The sequence below is a fragment of the Alligator mississippiensis genome, chromosome 1, assembly GCF_030867095.1.
Source record: "Alligator mississippiensis isolate rAllMis1 chromosome 1, rAllMis1, whole genome shotgun sequence".
In the NCBI taxonomy this organism is placed as follows: Eukaryota; Metazoa; Chordata; order Crocodylia; family Alligatoridae; genus Alligator; species Alligator mississippiensis.
The window spans coordinates 129,194,074-129,211,053 of NC_081824.1; the positions used below are offsets into that span (position 1 = coordinate 129,194,074).

At 46.3% G+C, this 16,980-nt stretch overlaps 1 protein-coding gene across 1 annotated transcript in view; it reads left to right on the forward strand.

The window, feature by feature from the left end:
- Window positions 1-13,253: 13,253 nt before the first annotated feature.
- The window catches only part of PPP1R14C (protein phosphatase 1 regulatory inhibitor subunit 14C), a 70,589-nt gene continuing 66,862 nt past the window's right edge, over window positions 13,254-16,980 (forward strand). Inside the window, exon 1 of the mRNA XM_059713988.1 lies at window positions 13,254-13,619. Coding sequence (XP_059569971.1) covers window positions 13,356-13,619 — 264 coding nt within the window. The 5' untranslated portion in view covers window positions 13,254-13,355. The remainder of the gene's footprint in view (window positions 13,620-16,980) is intronic.

Genomic DNA, 16,980 nt, shown 5'->3' on the forward strand with positions numbered 1-16,980 from the left:
GGAACGGTCTACATTCAAACCTTGCTGATGACCCGTGGGGTCAACTTCAGATGTGGCATATTTTACAGTCCAAGTGCAGCCCTAAACTTCTTTTGACATACCTGTCCTGTTTTTCTTGTTGCAGAATAATAAACACATTTTATGTATGTCCAAACTGATGCTGAGCCTTGTATGTTGCATCAAGGAGTTAATACTGGCACTTGTACACAGCTAGACTCAAGGGCACAACAGAAATCAATATTACCAGAGGCTATGTGATTTTTATTGTCTGTCACTGCTGTGCATGTGTGTGGGTTTTTTTTTCAAAGCCTTTACTTTATTGATTCCCTTCCTACCAGCCCTCTCCATAAAAAGGAAGTTAGCTTAAATATTCATCAGTGAAAAGTGATAGGATGAATGGCAACATATACACAAATATTCACAGATTATTCACCCTAATATAGCATTCAATAGTGCCAGTGGCAGCTACAGTGTGGCCTTGCACCATGTGAAAGGAGATCTGGGAAAAATTCTGCTTCAGAGGAAATTCCTACTCTTCTCTCCAAAAGGCAGCCTGCCTGGGAGATCGGCTTTGTTGGTTGGTGCATAAGGAGAATAGGTCTATGTGACCACACTACTTCCTTGGCTTCTTTGGGGTGTCTTGAATGGTATACAAGTAAGGAGCAGTTCCTGTGCTCTGAAATTGCAAGAATCTGGGACAACACATAGGGGGTGCACATGGGTGCATGTGCACCCCCTGAAATTGGCAGTGCACCCCTGCAATTGACCACCACTGCCAATCACCGCCACCCCCCCCCCCCACTGCCAACACTGCTGTGGCTGCCTGTGGGAACTCCCTACTGCCACACCTCTGCTGCCACCACTGCCGCTGCCACCTGCAGGTGGTCACCGTGCCCCCCCAGACTCTGGGGGCACATGTCGTTCATGGCAAGAATTGCAATCTATTAGGGTAGGGAAATGCATGTGTGCCTATATCTGTATGTATGCTTCCTCAAACTCTTCCCCTCTTCCTTATGGACACATGCACACATGCGTCTACATGAGATGTTTACTGTACACTAATTAGCTCCACAGGGAACATATAGGCCGTTCATGTGTGATCCTATTGGGCCGCGGGAAACTAATAAACTCTGTAGCAGGTTAATACTAGTACTAGTTGGCAGCTGGTATCAAGTGAAGTGTCTCAGGGTTCAGTCCTGGGGCCAGTTTTGTTCAATATCTTCATCAACTCTCTGGAAGATGGGATGGAGTGCACCCTCAGCAAATTTGCAGAAGAAACCAAGTAGGGAAGTAACAGATACACTGGAGAGTAGGGCTAAGATTCAGAGAAACCTCAACAAATTGGAGGATTGGACCAAAAGAAATCTCATATGGTTCAATGAAGAGAAATGCAAAGTGCTGTACTTAAGATGGAACAATCCCATGCACTGGTACAGGCTGGGGACTGACTGGCTGGGCAGCAGGTCTACATAAAAGAACCTGGGGGGTCACAGTGGACAATGAACTGAATATGAGCCAACAATATGCCCTTGTTTTCATAGTTGCATAGTAGCTAGGGTCAGGAGGGACCTGATCAGACCATCTAGCCTGACCCCCTGCCACAGGCAGTAATGAATGCTGGGCTCACAAGACCCCAGACAGGTGATCATCTAACCTCTTTTTGAATTTGCCCAAGGTAGGGGCAAGGCCCACTTCCCTAGGAAGTTGGTTCCAGATTCTGGCCACCCCAACTATAAAATATTTCCTTCTGATCTCTAACCTAAACCTATTCTCCATCAGCTTATTACCATTGTTCCTCGTCACCCTGGGTGGTGCTGGGGAGAATAGGGTTCTTCCTATTTGCTGATGATCTCCCCTGATGAGTTTGTAGGCAGCCACCAGGTCCCCCCTCAGCCTCCTCTTGCTGAGGCTGAATAGGTTCAGGTCCCTCAGTCTCTCCTCATAGGGCCTGTCCTGCTGCACTCTTACCAAATGGGTGGCCCTCCTCTGAACTCTCTCCAGGCTGGCCACATCCTTTTTAAAGTGCAGTGCCCAGTACTGGACGCAGTACTCTAATTGCAGCCTGACCAATGTTGCATAGAGGGGGAGTATCACCTCTCTGGACTGGCTTGAGATGCATCTTTGGATGCATGACAAGGTATGGCTGGCCTTGCTGGCTGCTGTCCGACATTGGCAGCTCATGTTCATTTTGGAGTTGATAATGACTCCAAGATCCCTTTCTGCCTCTGTGCTCATAAGCGGGGAGCTCCCCAGCTTGTATATATGCTGTGGATTCCTTCTCCCCAGGTGCAGCACCCTGCATTTATCTACATTGAAGCCCATCCTATTACCATTCACCCACTTCTGTAGTCTGTCTAAATCTAATTGAAGCTTCTCTCTCCCTTTGAGCGTGCCTACCTCTTCCCACATCTTGTTGTCATCGGCAAACTTGGACAATGTGTTTTCCACCCCCTCGTCCAAGTTGCTGATGAACATGTTGAACAGTGTAGGCCCCAGGACCAAGCCCTGGGGGACCCCACTATTCACATCCTGCCAGGTCGAGTACGACCCGTCCACCACCACTGTCTGGGTATGCCCCATCAGCCAATTTTTGACCCATCCAACTGTGTAGGCATCAATTCCACAGTCACTCAATTTATTAATGAGAATGGGGTGAGAGACAGTGTCAAAGGCCTTTCTATCCTGGGGGTCTTTAAGAAGTGGCTTGATGCCTACCTGGCTGGGGTCATTTGAGCCCAGTTTTCTTCCTGCCCAGGCAGGGGGTCGGACCTGAAGATCTTCAAGGTCCCTTCCGACCCTACTTCTATGATTCTAAAGTCTAGAAAGACTATGCCCATGGTGACACCATCATCCAAGGATTTAGTTACTTCGTCATAAAAGGCAATCAGGTTGATCAGGTTTTGAAGAAGGCTAATGGCATACTGGGCTGCATTAGTAGGAACAATGCCAGTAAATCAAAGGAAGTGATTCTTCCCCTCTATTTGGCATTGGTGAGGCCACATCTGGAGTACTGTGTCCAGTTTTGGGCCCCCCACTACAGAAGGATGTGGACAGATTGAAAAGAGTCCAGTGGGGGGCAACAAAAATGGTTAGGGAGCTGGGGCACATGGCTTCTGAGGACAGGCTGAGGGAGCTGGGCTTATTTAGTTTGGAGAGGAGAAGACTGAGAGGGGATTTAATAACAGTGTTCAACTACCTGAAGGGTGATTCCAAAGAGAATGGAGCTAGACTGTTTTCAGTGATGGCAGATAACAGAACAAGGACCAATGGTCTCAAGTTGCAGCAAGGGAAGTTGAGGTTAGATATTAGGAAGAACTTACTCACTGGGAGGGTAATAAAACACTGGAAACAGGTTACCCAGAGACATTGTGGAATCTCCATCCTTGGAGGTTTTTAAGACCTGGCTAGACAAAACCTTGGCTGGGATGATCTAGCTGGAGATAGTTCTGCTTTGAGCAGAGGTTGGACTAGATGACCTCCTGAGGTCCCTTCTGATCTTCATTTTCTATTATTTTATGAGTGTTTACAGACCAGGGGTAGGCAATTATTTTGGGTGGAGGGCCTCTTACCAAGTTTTGGCAAGCTGTCAAGGGCCACCTGGGTAGCCCTGCCCCTTGACAGGTGCCCCACCTGCTGGTCACCATCTTGTCACTGGAAGTCCCGCCCCTAACCCTTGACCTTTGCCACCAGAAGTCCCTCCCTTTGCCCCCAGAAGTACTCCTTTCAGCAAGGGTTTTTGCCATCTCAGAACCAGAGAAATACAAAATTATATTGTAAAAAGCAAACATCTAAAACATTCATTAATTTGATTTCAAAAAATATTTTTGTCCTGATTTACATGTGTTTGTGTGGTGTATGAAGAAGTGATTGTATATAATAACTTAAAGTGAAGTCTTACTTTTGTATATAGTGTGGGGATATAGGTTTGTGGGGGGCTATGGGTGTGTGGGTATGTGGAGTGTTGGGGAGGGTTTGGGTGTGGCTGTAGGGGGTGGATAGATATGGGGGTGTGTGGGTGCAGGTTCAGGGAGCATGGGGTATGTGTGTGGATATGTGGGGTATGGGTGAGTATGGGGTTTGTAGGGGTATGAGTGTGTGTGGGGGATGGTGGCTGGGGTGCATGAGGAGGTGTGGGTTTGGGGGTCTGTGGGTATGGCACTGTGAAGGGGGTGTGGGTACATGTGTATGGTGGGGTGTGCATGTGGGACTCAGCCAACCAACACACACACATGGTACTGGTGTGGTCCTGTCTCCTTAGTCTGGCAATGTAGCCAGAAGCCACATGGTGCTGCAGCAGTGGGGGGGCAGAATGGCAGGGAAATAGCTGGGGGTGGGGCAGGGCTGGGCTGCCGTGTTCCTGCTGGGGCTCCCCCTGGGTCCTACTGCCTCTGGCTCCTGTCATCTTTGACAGGCAGCCAAGAGCAGATAAATACTTTCTAAATTTTTTAGGGGCCCTGTGGACCATATTTTGCTCACCCCTGCTACAGACCTTACCGGCCATGTTGTAACTCATGGCACTTTATATAAAGTGCCATGAGCTAGAGCCCCTCCCCCCCGCCCCCACCACCCAAGAGACATTTACCTGTTGTGTTGTGGGGGCTGGAGCCTGCCTGCATTGGCCCTGGCCAGCAGACAGGGGCACTTCAGCAGCCTCCAAGGAGGCTGTCAAATTGCTCCTTTTCCCAGCCCAGCCCAGCCCCCCAGCTCTGGGGCTGTCAGCGGGGGTGGGAGGGAGAGAGGGAAGGAGCAGCATGGAGTTGCCAGCTAGGTTTTGCCTCACCAGAGCTGGGGGGGGGGGGTCCTGGATTGTAATGGGGCCACTTCACTTCGTAATTCCCCTCCTCCCCCCGCCCCAGCTACCCCGTTAGAGTATTGGGGGAAGCCAGTCCAGGCCGATGAGAAAAGGGAACTCTATTCCACCTCCTCCCCCACTACTCTAGCTCTGACCAGGCAAAGCCCAGTGGTAGCTCTGTGCTGCTCCCTCCCCTGCCTATCCCCCCTCCTCTCCCTCCTTTCCTTGCTGACAGCCCAACAAATACCAATTTGCTGGCAGGAGCACCAGCCCAGTCCGGCCCAGCCCTTCAAAGTGGGGAAAAATAACCTTTGAGGGAATGCAATTTCCATAAGGCGCTCTGCTTTAGAGTGCCTTAATCTATTACCTGATTTGAGAAGCGTTAATTTTTCACACACAGCCATTTTAAAAGCCATCTGCAGCCATGCATGTGTATTATGTCATGACTGTAAAGCATTTTCAGGGTCCTGCTTGCTAAAACTATAGCGTAAGGGCCCCATGATTCTAAGGCAGCGGTGATGCAGAACAGGCTCTAGAGGGAGCAAGGGAAAAGAAAGAGTGGAGCAGAGTATAGAGCAGCTGGGATAGGATAAAAAAGGAATGAACACGCACATAAAATGAGGAGAGAAAGGCAGGAGGTTAGCAGAGGAAAGAGCAACACTGTGAAGTAGAAATGCATTTGCAGTTCATAGTTTCCTCTGCTTCCCTTTTCCTTTTCCTTATTATTCTACCCATCACTTCATTTTGCTTCTTCCCCCTGATTCTAGGGACTGACAAGTTAATGGAGTAAGAAGGCTGCATATGCGTTTCAAAAAATTTCTGAGGCAAGCAGACATTTCTCTATATCCATTGTCTCCTGCCTACAATTAGAATTCACTATCTTCAGAAAATTCAATCCCTTTCATTGGCATTTCTCCTTCATTTCATTTTTCTTTCCACAGCTTCATCTGAATTGCCCAATAGGGAGCTGGTAGATTTCACTGGTGCCCAGAATTGGTTCTAACCACGTAAGCTCTTTTTAAAATTGAATCCTCTTTCCATGATTTGCGCCTACATCCCACTGCTGGTTCTGAGCCTGGCGACCTGCAGGCAGAGAGAATGCAGGATTTTAGGTGATTTTGGAGCTATTTGATCAATGATAGATGAAACATAATTTTGGCAGGATAATGTAGGTACTGGAAGATCCTCATCGATGAAGCCATGCTTCTGTGGCATCTTAAATGTGTTCTTCTCATCAAGCTTGAAAGTGGAACAGGAGTTGGAGGTACAGGGGAAGACTTTTTCCCCTCACTCCCACACAAGTTTTTCATTGGTGACCTTGAAAATTGTCCGTGAGAAATTTGTGTAGTTTTACTTTTTCTCTAACAGATGGCCATCTCTCACATCCAACACAAGAAGTTCAGGAGCAAATGGTGTAAATCGAATCCACATGGCAGTGTTGCTCATTTCCAGGTTATATGCATATCTAAAAGTTTCTGCTGAAGTTTTGACTTTCAAGCAACTAGATCTTCCTTTCAGCTGAAGGAGAATTGTTATCAAGATTCTGGGCAGCAGTTTTCCTCTTGGCTTCCTGAGAATGTATTTTCTTCAGAAAATGCATGAAAACCCAAACTAAACATAAGAATGCTGGCAGCTCTACAAGTTCCTCATTTGCACACATTCACCAACCACTGTACATTATTTAAAAAATGCAACTCTGAAGATGATTCTGAGGAAATGAGTTGAATATTCTCCAGTACCTCATTTTCTACTTTTAGAATTTTTTGAAGTATTTTTCTGAATGGCAAGTGCCACTTTTTAATGCCTGTACTGATTACAGTGTCTTGTTAACTCAATACTGAGAAAGTACTGAAGTGACATCTTTGGAGCATCACACTTAGTGCAGATAAGAGTACTTAAGCTGCTCACCTACCTGATACTTGCTACAGTGGGGAACAAAATGCTCAGGCTTCTGCCCACAGCTGAGATTCACAGAACACACTCTATTGCTTTTAAAAAAAAATTCCTGTTGTGTTATTTTAATTTGGGGATTTTTTTCCTGCTTTACTCCCTTTAAGGGAAGGAGGGCTATAAGACCAGTTTAAATCCTCAGGCTATTTTTAATGTAGTTAGCCATCTTCCTGGGCAGACATCTGTTGTACTGTACCAAATGCTAATAACTGTGACTGAAATCTGTCTATCAGAGTTTGCTAGAGACCAACCCCCCCCCATGAGAAAAACCCCCACCCCACCCAAAGAAAATATAAGAAAAGAAAAACAACCTTCTTAGCTGTGAAGTCAAGTAATAAACTATATGGATAAGGAACTCTAGATCGGACTTTCAGCATAACCAAAACTTAAGACGCAAATTATAGGTCTCTCAAAACATAAAAGTTTAAAAGACAGCCACTCCTCTCCTTTAAAACCTCATCATCTTTTTGGTTTCTATAACCATAAGAAACAGTTGCTGACAATAAATCTTTCTTACTTTATTTATCCATGTCTATATTTATAAAAGCTAAGAAGAACTATACAGCTGCAGCCCAGAGTGGAAATGGTAATTCTCTTTTCAGATCCTCACAAACTCAGACTAACTGTAGGTTTCCTCTAAAAGGATTGATCATGGAAGACTTAACAAAGTTCATATTTAAATCTTATCAGCAAGCAACTCGATATGAGAGAAAGGGGAAAACATAGGTGCCAGACATCTTTCAAGCTCTGCCTGTGACCCAGGCTCCATTGATGTCAATGTGAGTTGCAGGTGGCTATGCGCCCTAAGTATGGATTTTGGAAGTTGGCAGATAGGGTTCTTTGGGTAGGTGGTGATATCTTTTATTAAACCAACTAAATAGTTGAAAAATGGGTTTTGGAGGTTAACTCTTATGCAACCAGATCTGAAAATCTGACATTCATTTATTTTTTCCTGACTGAAAAGCTTAAGGCTTAGGGACCATTTAGATCAAATCAGTTTATCTCCTGTATATCATAACCATTACATTTCACCCAGATACTTTTAAGCTTAGAGACTTCAGTTAGATTAAAATGTTTCACTCAGCAGAACAATAAACTATGTACTATGGGCAAAGGAGAAGCGAGACCAAGGTATCACCAGAGCACTCAAGGCCTGTGCAAATATAGGAAATTGATTAGGTGAAAGGTCTCAGATGACAACCATTCTTCAGGCTATACAGCCAAGGAACCCTCTCCAGTATCTGTGCCAGTCTGACCTGAGGGAGAACTGTTCTCAGATCCTACATGTCCTGGTCAGCTTTACACTGAGCAGGTAAGCAGTACCGTACCAAGGAAGTTTGGCATCTGGGACAAGCCTGCAGCGGCAGCCTACCCTTGCCTTGTGCACAGATCCAGGGAGCACATGCCCCTCCATGCTTGCCTGGGAGTATACGCAACAGCAGGAGCTGCCCCCCGCCCCCCTGAGCCACTCATGGCTCTGTCCTGTGTCTTGCTCTGGCTGGGCAGCGCCTGTTGGCACCCCTTTGCTTCAGCACCCAGGGCGGTCATCCCACACCCCCCTGCTACGGTACTGCAGGTAAGCAAGATGCATCAGCTAGGCATCTAAAAGCAGTCTGATCAGCACCGGCTCACTCTTTTCAGCACCCTGGCTCCTGCTGTGGTCAACCCTTGAAAGGAGTGTGTAAAAAAACAAAACAAAACAAAACAAAACAAAACAAAACAACCCCCCCAAAAAAAACAAAACCCCAAAACAAAAAAAACCCCTCACACACAAAAAACCCAAACAAAGAAACAAAAACCTGGAATACTTCTAGTATTATGTAGGTGGCATTGGGGTAAACTACATGGCACAGGTGTAAACTATATCTTTGTTAGTGCTTTATATCAGAGCAGTTCACTTGCTGCAATTACATTTGTGTCTGAGATTCCAGAGTAGACAAGAAACTGATGGAACCACTGGAAAAATGCCAATACTTCCATGAAGTAGAATATTGGATTGATCCTGAAATATTCATAAACTAAACCTCTGTTACTAGTATCTTTGCTAACAGTGACCTGGAAGACCCTACTTGACAGTGAATTATGCTGGCTAGTCATAAGCAGATATATGATATGAGGTTGTTAACCTGGTTTTTAAACCTACAGCAAATTAACCTCCTTCAGTAAATGCTTCAAGAAAGCCTTCTTAGGTATAATACTCTAATATAAAAAATGAAGCCACTAAGCCTAAATGGTATATTTTAGAGAAAAATGTTTTGATTTGCTAATTATGATAAAAATTCCATTAAATTGAACTATTTGATTTCACTGCAATGGAAACATTCAGCCTACCTCTAGAAAAGAAAATTAGCTTAATCACCATTTTAGTGTTCCACTATCTAGAGTTTGTGCGGTGCAGCAGAATATTTTTTTAAATGTGCATAGATAATAGATTGCTGACTTCACACTTGACAGATATGATTGGAAAGCTACATAATAATTGTCAGAGGAGCCTACTCTGGGTGGAAAAAGCATTAGAATTTTAGAGAAAAGATAATCTGGATTGCAAAAGTGCCATGTGCACTAGCTTGCAGTCCTTTGGCAAATTTTTGATATCATGCATAATTGTGTGAACCAGGAGAAGAAACATTTGCTTAACTGCCACTGCTGTAAAGGTTTGTTAGACATCTATGTTGATCATCTAAAGTAATTTGGCAATTGCTTTGAAAACGTGCATGAAGGTGTTCCTGAGAAAGTGCTTGCCATACTTTGACAAGGTTCTTTGTGTAAATCCAATATCTTTCATTAGACCAACTCAAATAGTTGGAAAAATTCTTCTTAGCAATCTTTTGGGCACAAACACCCTTCGTCAGGTTGAGGAAGTGTTGGGCACAAACACCCTCAGCCTGACGAAGGGTGGTTGTGCCCAAAAGCTTGCTACAAATAATTTTTCCAACTATTTGAGTTGGTCTAATGAAAGATATTGGATTTACACAAAGAATCTTGTATGCCTATGTTAGACCAACATCGCTACATCCTACACCCTTGCCATACTTTATTATTCAAGGCAATTTTAGGAAGGCTATAGAAAGAAACCTTTGGACTTGAATGGACATTTTGCCTTTGCAAATGCCATACCTAACAGAGGGGGGCGCAGGTAACAACAAACTCCAAACATAATCTTATATCTCTTTTCCTTCTCATGCTGGAGGCAGACCAGTCTGACTTCGGGTGAGTTGGGGCCACGTCTGCTAGCCCAAGAGCATGAAGACAAAATGTCTCTTCCCCATTTCTCTGCTCCCAAGACCAACACTGGACAAAAAGGCCACACTCTGCAGTACTCCCTGAGGCTAAGCTGTTTTGGGCTGCAAGAGGAGTTTCACCCAAGCAAAACCACAAAGTGCGTGTTGAAAGAAGAGAGATGGCAGCATCCTGAAGGGAAAAAACACACTGGGCGTGTCCATACTTGCATTTATTGTGCAGTAAATTACTGTGCAGTAAGCAGTTTTTAGGTCAGAGCCTACATGCGTAGGACCCACTTAGGAGTAAAGTTACTCCCAGGTCAGTCCACATACACAGTGTTACTGTGCAGTAAGGTGTCTCTACATGCTTTACTGTGCAGTAACTAAGCAGGTGTAAATTTGCTACCTGCACCATGCATGTAGCAAGGTGGCGTATGTCACCATAGTTACCACACAGTATGCGCATGCACATGTAGATGCATGCCCATACTGTGCAGTAACCCACTGTAGGCTAACCTGGGACCCCCTGCCTGTGGTGGCACCTTGCCTCCTTGCCCCATGCCTTCCAGGGGGATGACTAGATGACTTTGGGAAGTCCCTTTCAGCTCTATTTTATGATCCTATGATGAGGGGCTGACACAGCTGCTTCTTTAGGAGACTAGTTAGCCCTGTCAGTCTGATGTCAAGTAGAATGGAGGGCAGATTTGCACCTTATAAATCAGTGATTCTCAACCAGGGTGTTGGGACACCTTGGTGTGATGCCAGATTTTTTGAAGGGTGCTGTGCTGCAATGTGAGGAGATAAGCATGTTGTGAGAAGATAAGCAGATAAATTAAGCAGATAAACACAGGCTCCAGCTTGCCCCTGCCTGGCTGATTCCCCACCCCCACTGCCAAGCTCTTAGCAAGGAGGTCAGCCCTATAATATATGAATTAGTTTTTGAAACTGGGTGCTGCTCAATTTCTAAAAGTTATGGAGGGGTGCATCCAGTCCAGTGTGCGTGTGTGAGTGTATAAATCTATGCCTATATGTGTGTGTGTGTGTGTGTGTGTGCGCGTACATAAGGGGTCTGCCTGCCTGTGTGTAATATGTATGTAGGGGTGTGTATGGATGTTTGTGTTTATGTGTGTGTGTGTATCTGTGTATGTAGATACATATAATGTGATCATTTATGTGTGTGTTTATATTTGCATGTATTTATATATGTGTTTATATATGTATCTGTATATGTGAATGCCTATATGTATTTTTGGGTGTATATGTGCTCACATATATAGATGTGTATGTATGTATGTATGTATGTATAGTTTGTGTGTATGTATGTAAATATATACATTTGTAGAGATGTGTGTGTATTAGAGGTACACTGATACATCAGTCTGATACTGGATCAGCACCGATATGAAGAAAATTGAGCGTGTCAGAAATCAGCCTGATATGGCTGATAATTTGACCAAAAAATGCCTGTGCATGCGCACAGCCACCGTGCAGCACGTAGGTGGCAAGGAGTGTAGCCCAGCAGCACAGAGAGCTGCGTGCAGCTCGTAAGTCTGTTGTGGTGGAAGGGGGGGGGGAGGAGGGGGAGGGAGGGAAGGGGCTGGGGAGGGGCAGATCAAGGTCCTTGCAGTGAAGGAGGAACAGGACTGGGGCTGGGGCTGAGGCAGGGGTTGGTGCTGCCCAGCCAGGGTGGGGTGTGGGTGGGTGGGTCCTGCTACTGTGTGCACCCTGGGAGGGTATGGGGGGGTGTATGCCCCTAGATCTCCAGTGGGGGAGGGGCGGGGCTGCACCAGGCTCTTCCTTGCTTGTGGGGGTGGGAGTTGAGCTGAGGCTGCGCTTGGGGCGGGTGGCAGTGGTGCTGGGAGAGGGGGTTGGGGGGGCTATGATGAATTCTGGGGTGGCTGCATATGTATGTATGTATGTGTGTTTTTATATATGCGTGTACATATATGAGCGTGTATATTAGGGCTGTGTGAAATTTCATTGGCTGTTTCAATTTGACCCTGTTTTGACTCATTTTGAGCTTGAAACAGCAAAATCAATCAAAACAACGGGCTTCGAAACAGCCTTGAAACAAGACGAGGCTAGTTGAAACATTTCAAAAGTTTTGAAATGTTTTGAGTTTCAAAGCAGCCAGCAGCGAGGTGGTGGGAGATGGGAGAACCAGCGCTGCGCTCTCTGTCTCCTGCTGCTGGGCTGCGGGAAGCCGGTCACAGTGCAGGGGAAGGGAACCGAGCCTTGGCTCAGTTCCTCTCCCAAGTGCTGCGATTGGGCTGGGGAAAGGAATTGAACCCCATCGCTCAGTTCCCCTCACCAGCCCTATGATCCGGCTGGGGATGGGAAGTCAGCTCAGCTGGACTGAGTTCCTTTCCCCAGCAGGATGGTCAGGTGAAACAACATTGAAACAGCCTTGAAACAGCCTCATGATGAATCGAAACAGTGAGGCTGTTTCGACTCGAAATGAAATTTGAAACAAAACACTGTTGTCCAAACCTTGAAATTGAAGCCAAAATGGAACAGTGCCATTCTGCACAGCCCTAGTGTGTATATATATATATATATATATATATATATATATGTGTGTGTGTGTGTGTGTGTGTGTGTGTGTGTGCATATGTGTATATTTTTGTGTATATGCATACATTCGTGTGTGTGTATTTAGATGTGTGTGTGTGTATTTGTATGTGTGTGTATGTATGTGATATATATATATATACAAATATACATTTGTGCATGTATATATGTGTGTATAGGTGCCTATGTATGTATGTATGTATGTATGTATATAGGGGTTTGTATTTGTATAGCTGTGTGTGCGTGTGCGCGCGTGTGTGTTATAGATGTTGTTAAGCGTGTTTGGGTGTATATCTGTATACACATATGTCTATCAATATAAGTGTATATATCTGTGTATTTATATGTGTACATACATATACACATATGTATATAAGTGTCTATATCTGTACATGTATATATGTATACATATACTGTGTATGTTTTTCTATATGCATGTATCTATACATGTATGTAGGGATGCGTGCGTGCATGGACACACTCGCATCTGTATGCAGAGCCACACACGCGTCCATACGTACACCGACGTGTGCACGGAGCGCGAGCGCAGGTCCCTTCGCCCGTGGCGGTGACAAGGGGCAGCTCAGCGAGGCTTGCGCGCGGTCCGAGCCCCCCGGCCGGCCGCAGGCAGGAGGGGGCGGGGCGTTGCCGGCGCTGTCCCCGCCCCCCGCAGCCCCGAGGCAGGCCGGGCGGCGCCGCGGCGGATGAGCGCGGCTCCGCCGCAGGTGCCGGGCGGGCGCTGGCTGGCGCGGGCGGCGGCAGCCGGGGGGTAGCGGCGGCGGGAGCAGCTCCACGACGCTGCCTCGGGTGCGGAGCGGAGCATGTCGGTGGCCACGGGGGGCAGCGAGCCGGGCGCCGCCGGGGGAGGCGGCGGGGGCCGCGTCTTCTTCCAGAGCCCCCGGCCCGGCGCGGGGGGCGCGGGCCCGGCGGCGCGGGAGGAGGCGGCGCCGGTGCAGCAGCAGCAGCAGCAGCGGCGGCAGCAGCAGGGCAAAGTGACGGTGAAATACGACCGCAAGGAGCTGAGGAAGCGCCTGGTGCTGGAGGAGTGGATTGTGGAGCAGCTCGGCCAGCTCTACGGCTGCCAGGTGCGGCCCGGGTGTGTGTGTGTGTACACGCCGGTGCGCCCGCGTGCGTGTGTGTGCACTGACCCCCCAGGGGTGTATGTGCGCGCGCGCGCCCGCGTGTGTATTCCTGCGTGTGCGTGCGTGTGCAATTCCCCCCCCTCCCGTATGTGCACCCCCTTGCGCCCAGCCCTGTGTGTATGTGTGTCCACACGCGTGTGCACACCAGCAGTGGGTGTCTAGCGCTCCAGCCCTCCTCCTCGCACTCGCCCTCCTAGGGGATTGGCTTCTTTGCCTCTCCAGTGTGCCTGTGGCTCGATTTACGCTGTGTCCGTGCGTGTGTCCCGTGCGCGTGCCGGGCAGGGGGCGCAGGCTAGGAAACCACCTCCAAATGACATTCCTGGCGGGCGGGTGCTGAGTCCCCCCCCCCCCCCCCCCCCCCCCCCCCCCCCCCCCCCCCGCCAATCATGCTTCTCCTTCCCACCTCACAGGAGAGCTGGGCGCAGCACCCCCTCAAGCCTCGGCTGTACCAGGGCTGCGTGCAGGGAGGACCCAGCAACAAGACAGGCTGGCAGGTCCCCCTCTCTGTCTGCAGGGTGTCCCCTTGCTTGCCTTTTCAGCCAGTGTTGGAGTTGGGAACAAAAGTGAAGGTTCCTCAGATGCCTGCTGGCCTGTCCTTGCCCTGCCCCATCTTCCCAACAGCTGGAGAGATCCCTGCTGTACAGAACAAAGCCCCCCCCCCTTTAAGTTCCTTCTTCACCGGGTTTCTCCCCCCCCCCCCCCCCCTTCGCTGTTGGAAGAGGGCAGAAAGGCAGTCCGTGGGCCCCAGGCTCTGTGAAGATCATTAAGTTAGTAAAATAGGATAGCTACAGGACCCCTCTTTTGAAGGTGGCCTTTGGGCACAGTTCTGGATAGTGTCCTTGAATTTAAAAGTCCCTACCCCAAAAGCAGAACTGTAAGGATTTCTTTTTTTTTCCTCCAAGGTGCCAGCCAGCAGAGTCTGTAGTTTCTTCTCATCTTGGGCAAAATGTACATAGCTTAAAAAAAGAAAGAAAATAATAAAATTATACATGGACCTTCCCCTACTCCCCCCCCCCCCCCATAAAATCAGAGGTCTGGACTCTGCCATTGTCCTACACAGTCTCCAGTAACAACCCTCATGTTCACCTGCTCCTTCCACCAAGTACATTATTAACCCATAGTACAGAATGAGGGCTGCACGAAGACCAAGTTTAGGTGCACGTCACATGTTCTGCAAACAAACCCCAAATTCAGCACCCTGCCCTCCTGCCCAAATGATTTTCTGACCCCATGTTGAAAGAAAAAAGTCTGTGCCCAATTGAAAAGCCCCTGCCCCCAAAGGCATAACTGTCTTCTAAAGAGGTCTTGGGGCTCATTCTGTACTATGGGTTAATAATGCGCTAGGTGTAAGGAGCAGCTGAAAATAAGTTTTTTACAAAGATTATGTAGGATGATGGCACATTGAGTCCATACCTATTATTCCTTTGAGATCTATCTGTCAATCTATCAATCTTGTTTTAAAACTACGCATGTTTTGTCCAGGATGAGATAAAAATGCAGATTTGGCTGGCACCTTGGGGGAGGGAGGGGGAATAAAATCCTTATGGTTTTAAAACTCTTGGTTCAGTTGGTCTAATAAAAGGTATTACATCTAAACCAAGAGTTTTAGAGTTTTGTATTCTTCTTTGTCTCAGACCAACACGGCTATAAAACACATCCTTATGGTTCAGCTTTTAAAAGATCTCGCAGGTAGATAGCTATATTTCAGCAGAAGTTCCAGTATTCCTTGTCTGGCCTTTCCTGTCACCCTGGTCAGTTTCTGTGTAGAGATTGCTTCTTTATTTTATTTTTTTTTTAAACCATTTTTTCTGGTATGACACCTTGGCCCTGTTGAGGCCAAATGTGAAGTTTCCTGCTGATTTGAATAGAGCTGAAATTTCACCACAAGAGTCCCAGGGTGCATCAACAAGGCAGGAAATGCATGACACATCCTGAGGTGTTTAATGCATCAAGTAGGTGTGAAGATCTGAATAACTGGACTTTGAACACCACACACCCTCCTCACTTTAGTGCTAAGGGTTCATACAGAAATTACTTATAGGGAGGATGGAAAACAATTTAGTATGTTTTCCAGGTTTCCTGCTGGTCAAATGCATTAAAAAAATAAGTTACTAAATGCATACTTAAAGGTTTTCAGGACTCGTAATAGAGATAATATCTTTTACTAGACCAGCAAGATTTTTGTAAAAACATTTCTTTAATTACTTAAAGGTTTTGCATCATCATAAAGCCTCACAGGTGAGCTGAGAGATTCCTTACCAGCTAAGAACTGCCTGTCCAGAGGAGGTTTCCATCTATTGACTCCTCTGTGAAATTCTATGAAATATGAACTTTCATTTCTACCCAGGAAAACTTTTACAGTCTTTTCTCCAGTGCCTGATGAAGGGTGTTTGTGCCCAGAAGCTTGCAATTAAAGAATTTTTTTGCAAAAAATCTTGTTGGTCTAATAAAATATATCACTTCTACCACGAGCCCTGATTACTCAAAGGCTTTTAAATTCAATTCAATGTCTCCTTACTGTGGTTGCAATGTGACTACAAACAGGAGGTAGAATGTAAATGAAGAATTTGGTGAGAGGGAAGAACTTTTGGAACCCCTAGTTCCACTCTTATGCAAATGATGAATCAAAAACTTATTTTCCTCCATGGGGAATGAGTCTTTCTAATGACTTGATGTGACACAATCTTTTCTAATAAAAAAGAAAAGAAAAAGAAAGGGTAAAATTGTTTAAAGTCTTGACTTAAGCTCTTAAGTGTGTGTCTTTCTGTGTGTCTGTCTCTGTTTGCAAAGTGTTTTATTAATCCCATTGGTTTTGAGAATGCTACACTTGAGGTCAAAATGGAGATTTGATTATGGCTCATTTTTGTTCCGAGATTCTCAGACTCTTTATGATGCAATTTCCCTCCAGGTTTTTTTCCTTTACAATTAATTAGCAAGCAGGCTGCATATCAGAAGTAATAATGGGTGAGAGAAGGGAGCTCAATTGAGAGTATTAGGTTAAAGTTAACTGCACAGCTCTTGAACTTTAAATAAACTCCCTCATGATTTATTTTTAGGCTGGGATGTAGCTCCTGTGTTGAAACTTAATCAGCTGAACAAACTGGTAATAACTATGACAGGAAGGCTGGCTGAGAGGAATTGGTCCTCATAATATGGCATTGCTTGGATTCTGAAATCACTTCAAAATCCTTCAGATTTCACACTATCTGTAAAATGCGTAATTTTGGAATAGCACATCAGTGTTAGTGTTCCCTGTCTCATCTGTTCAGTGACTTGGCCTTTGCAGCTTTCATTGACGGTAATA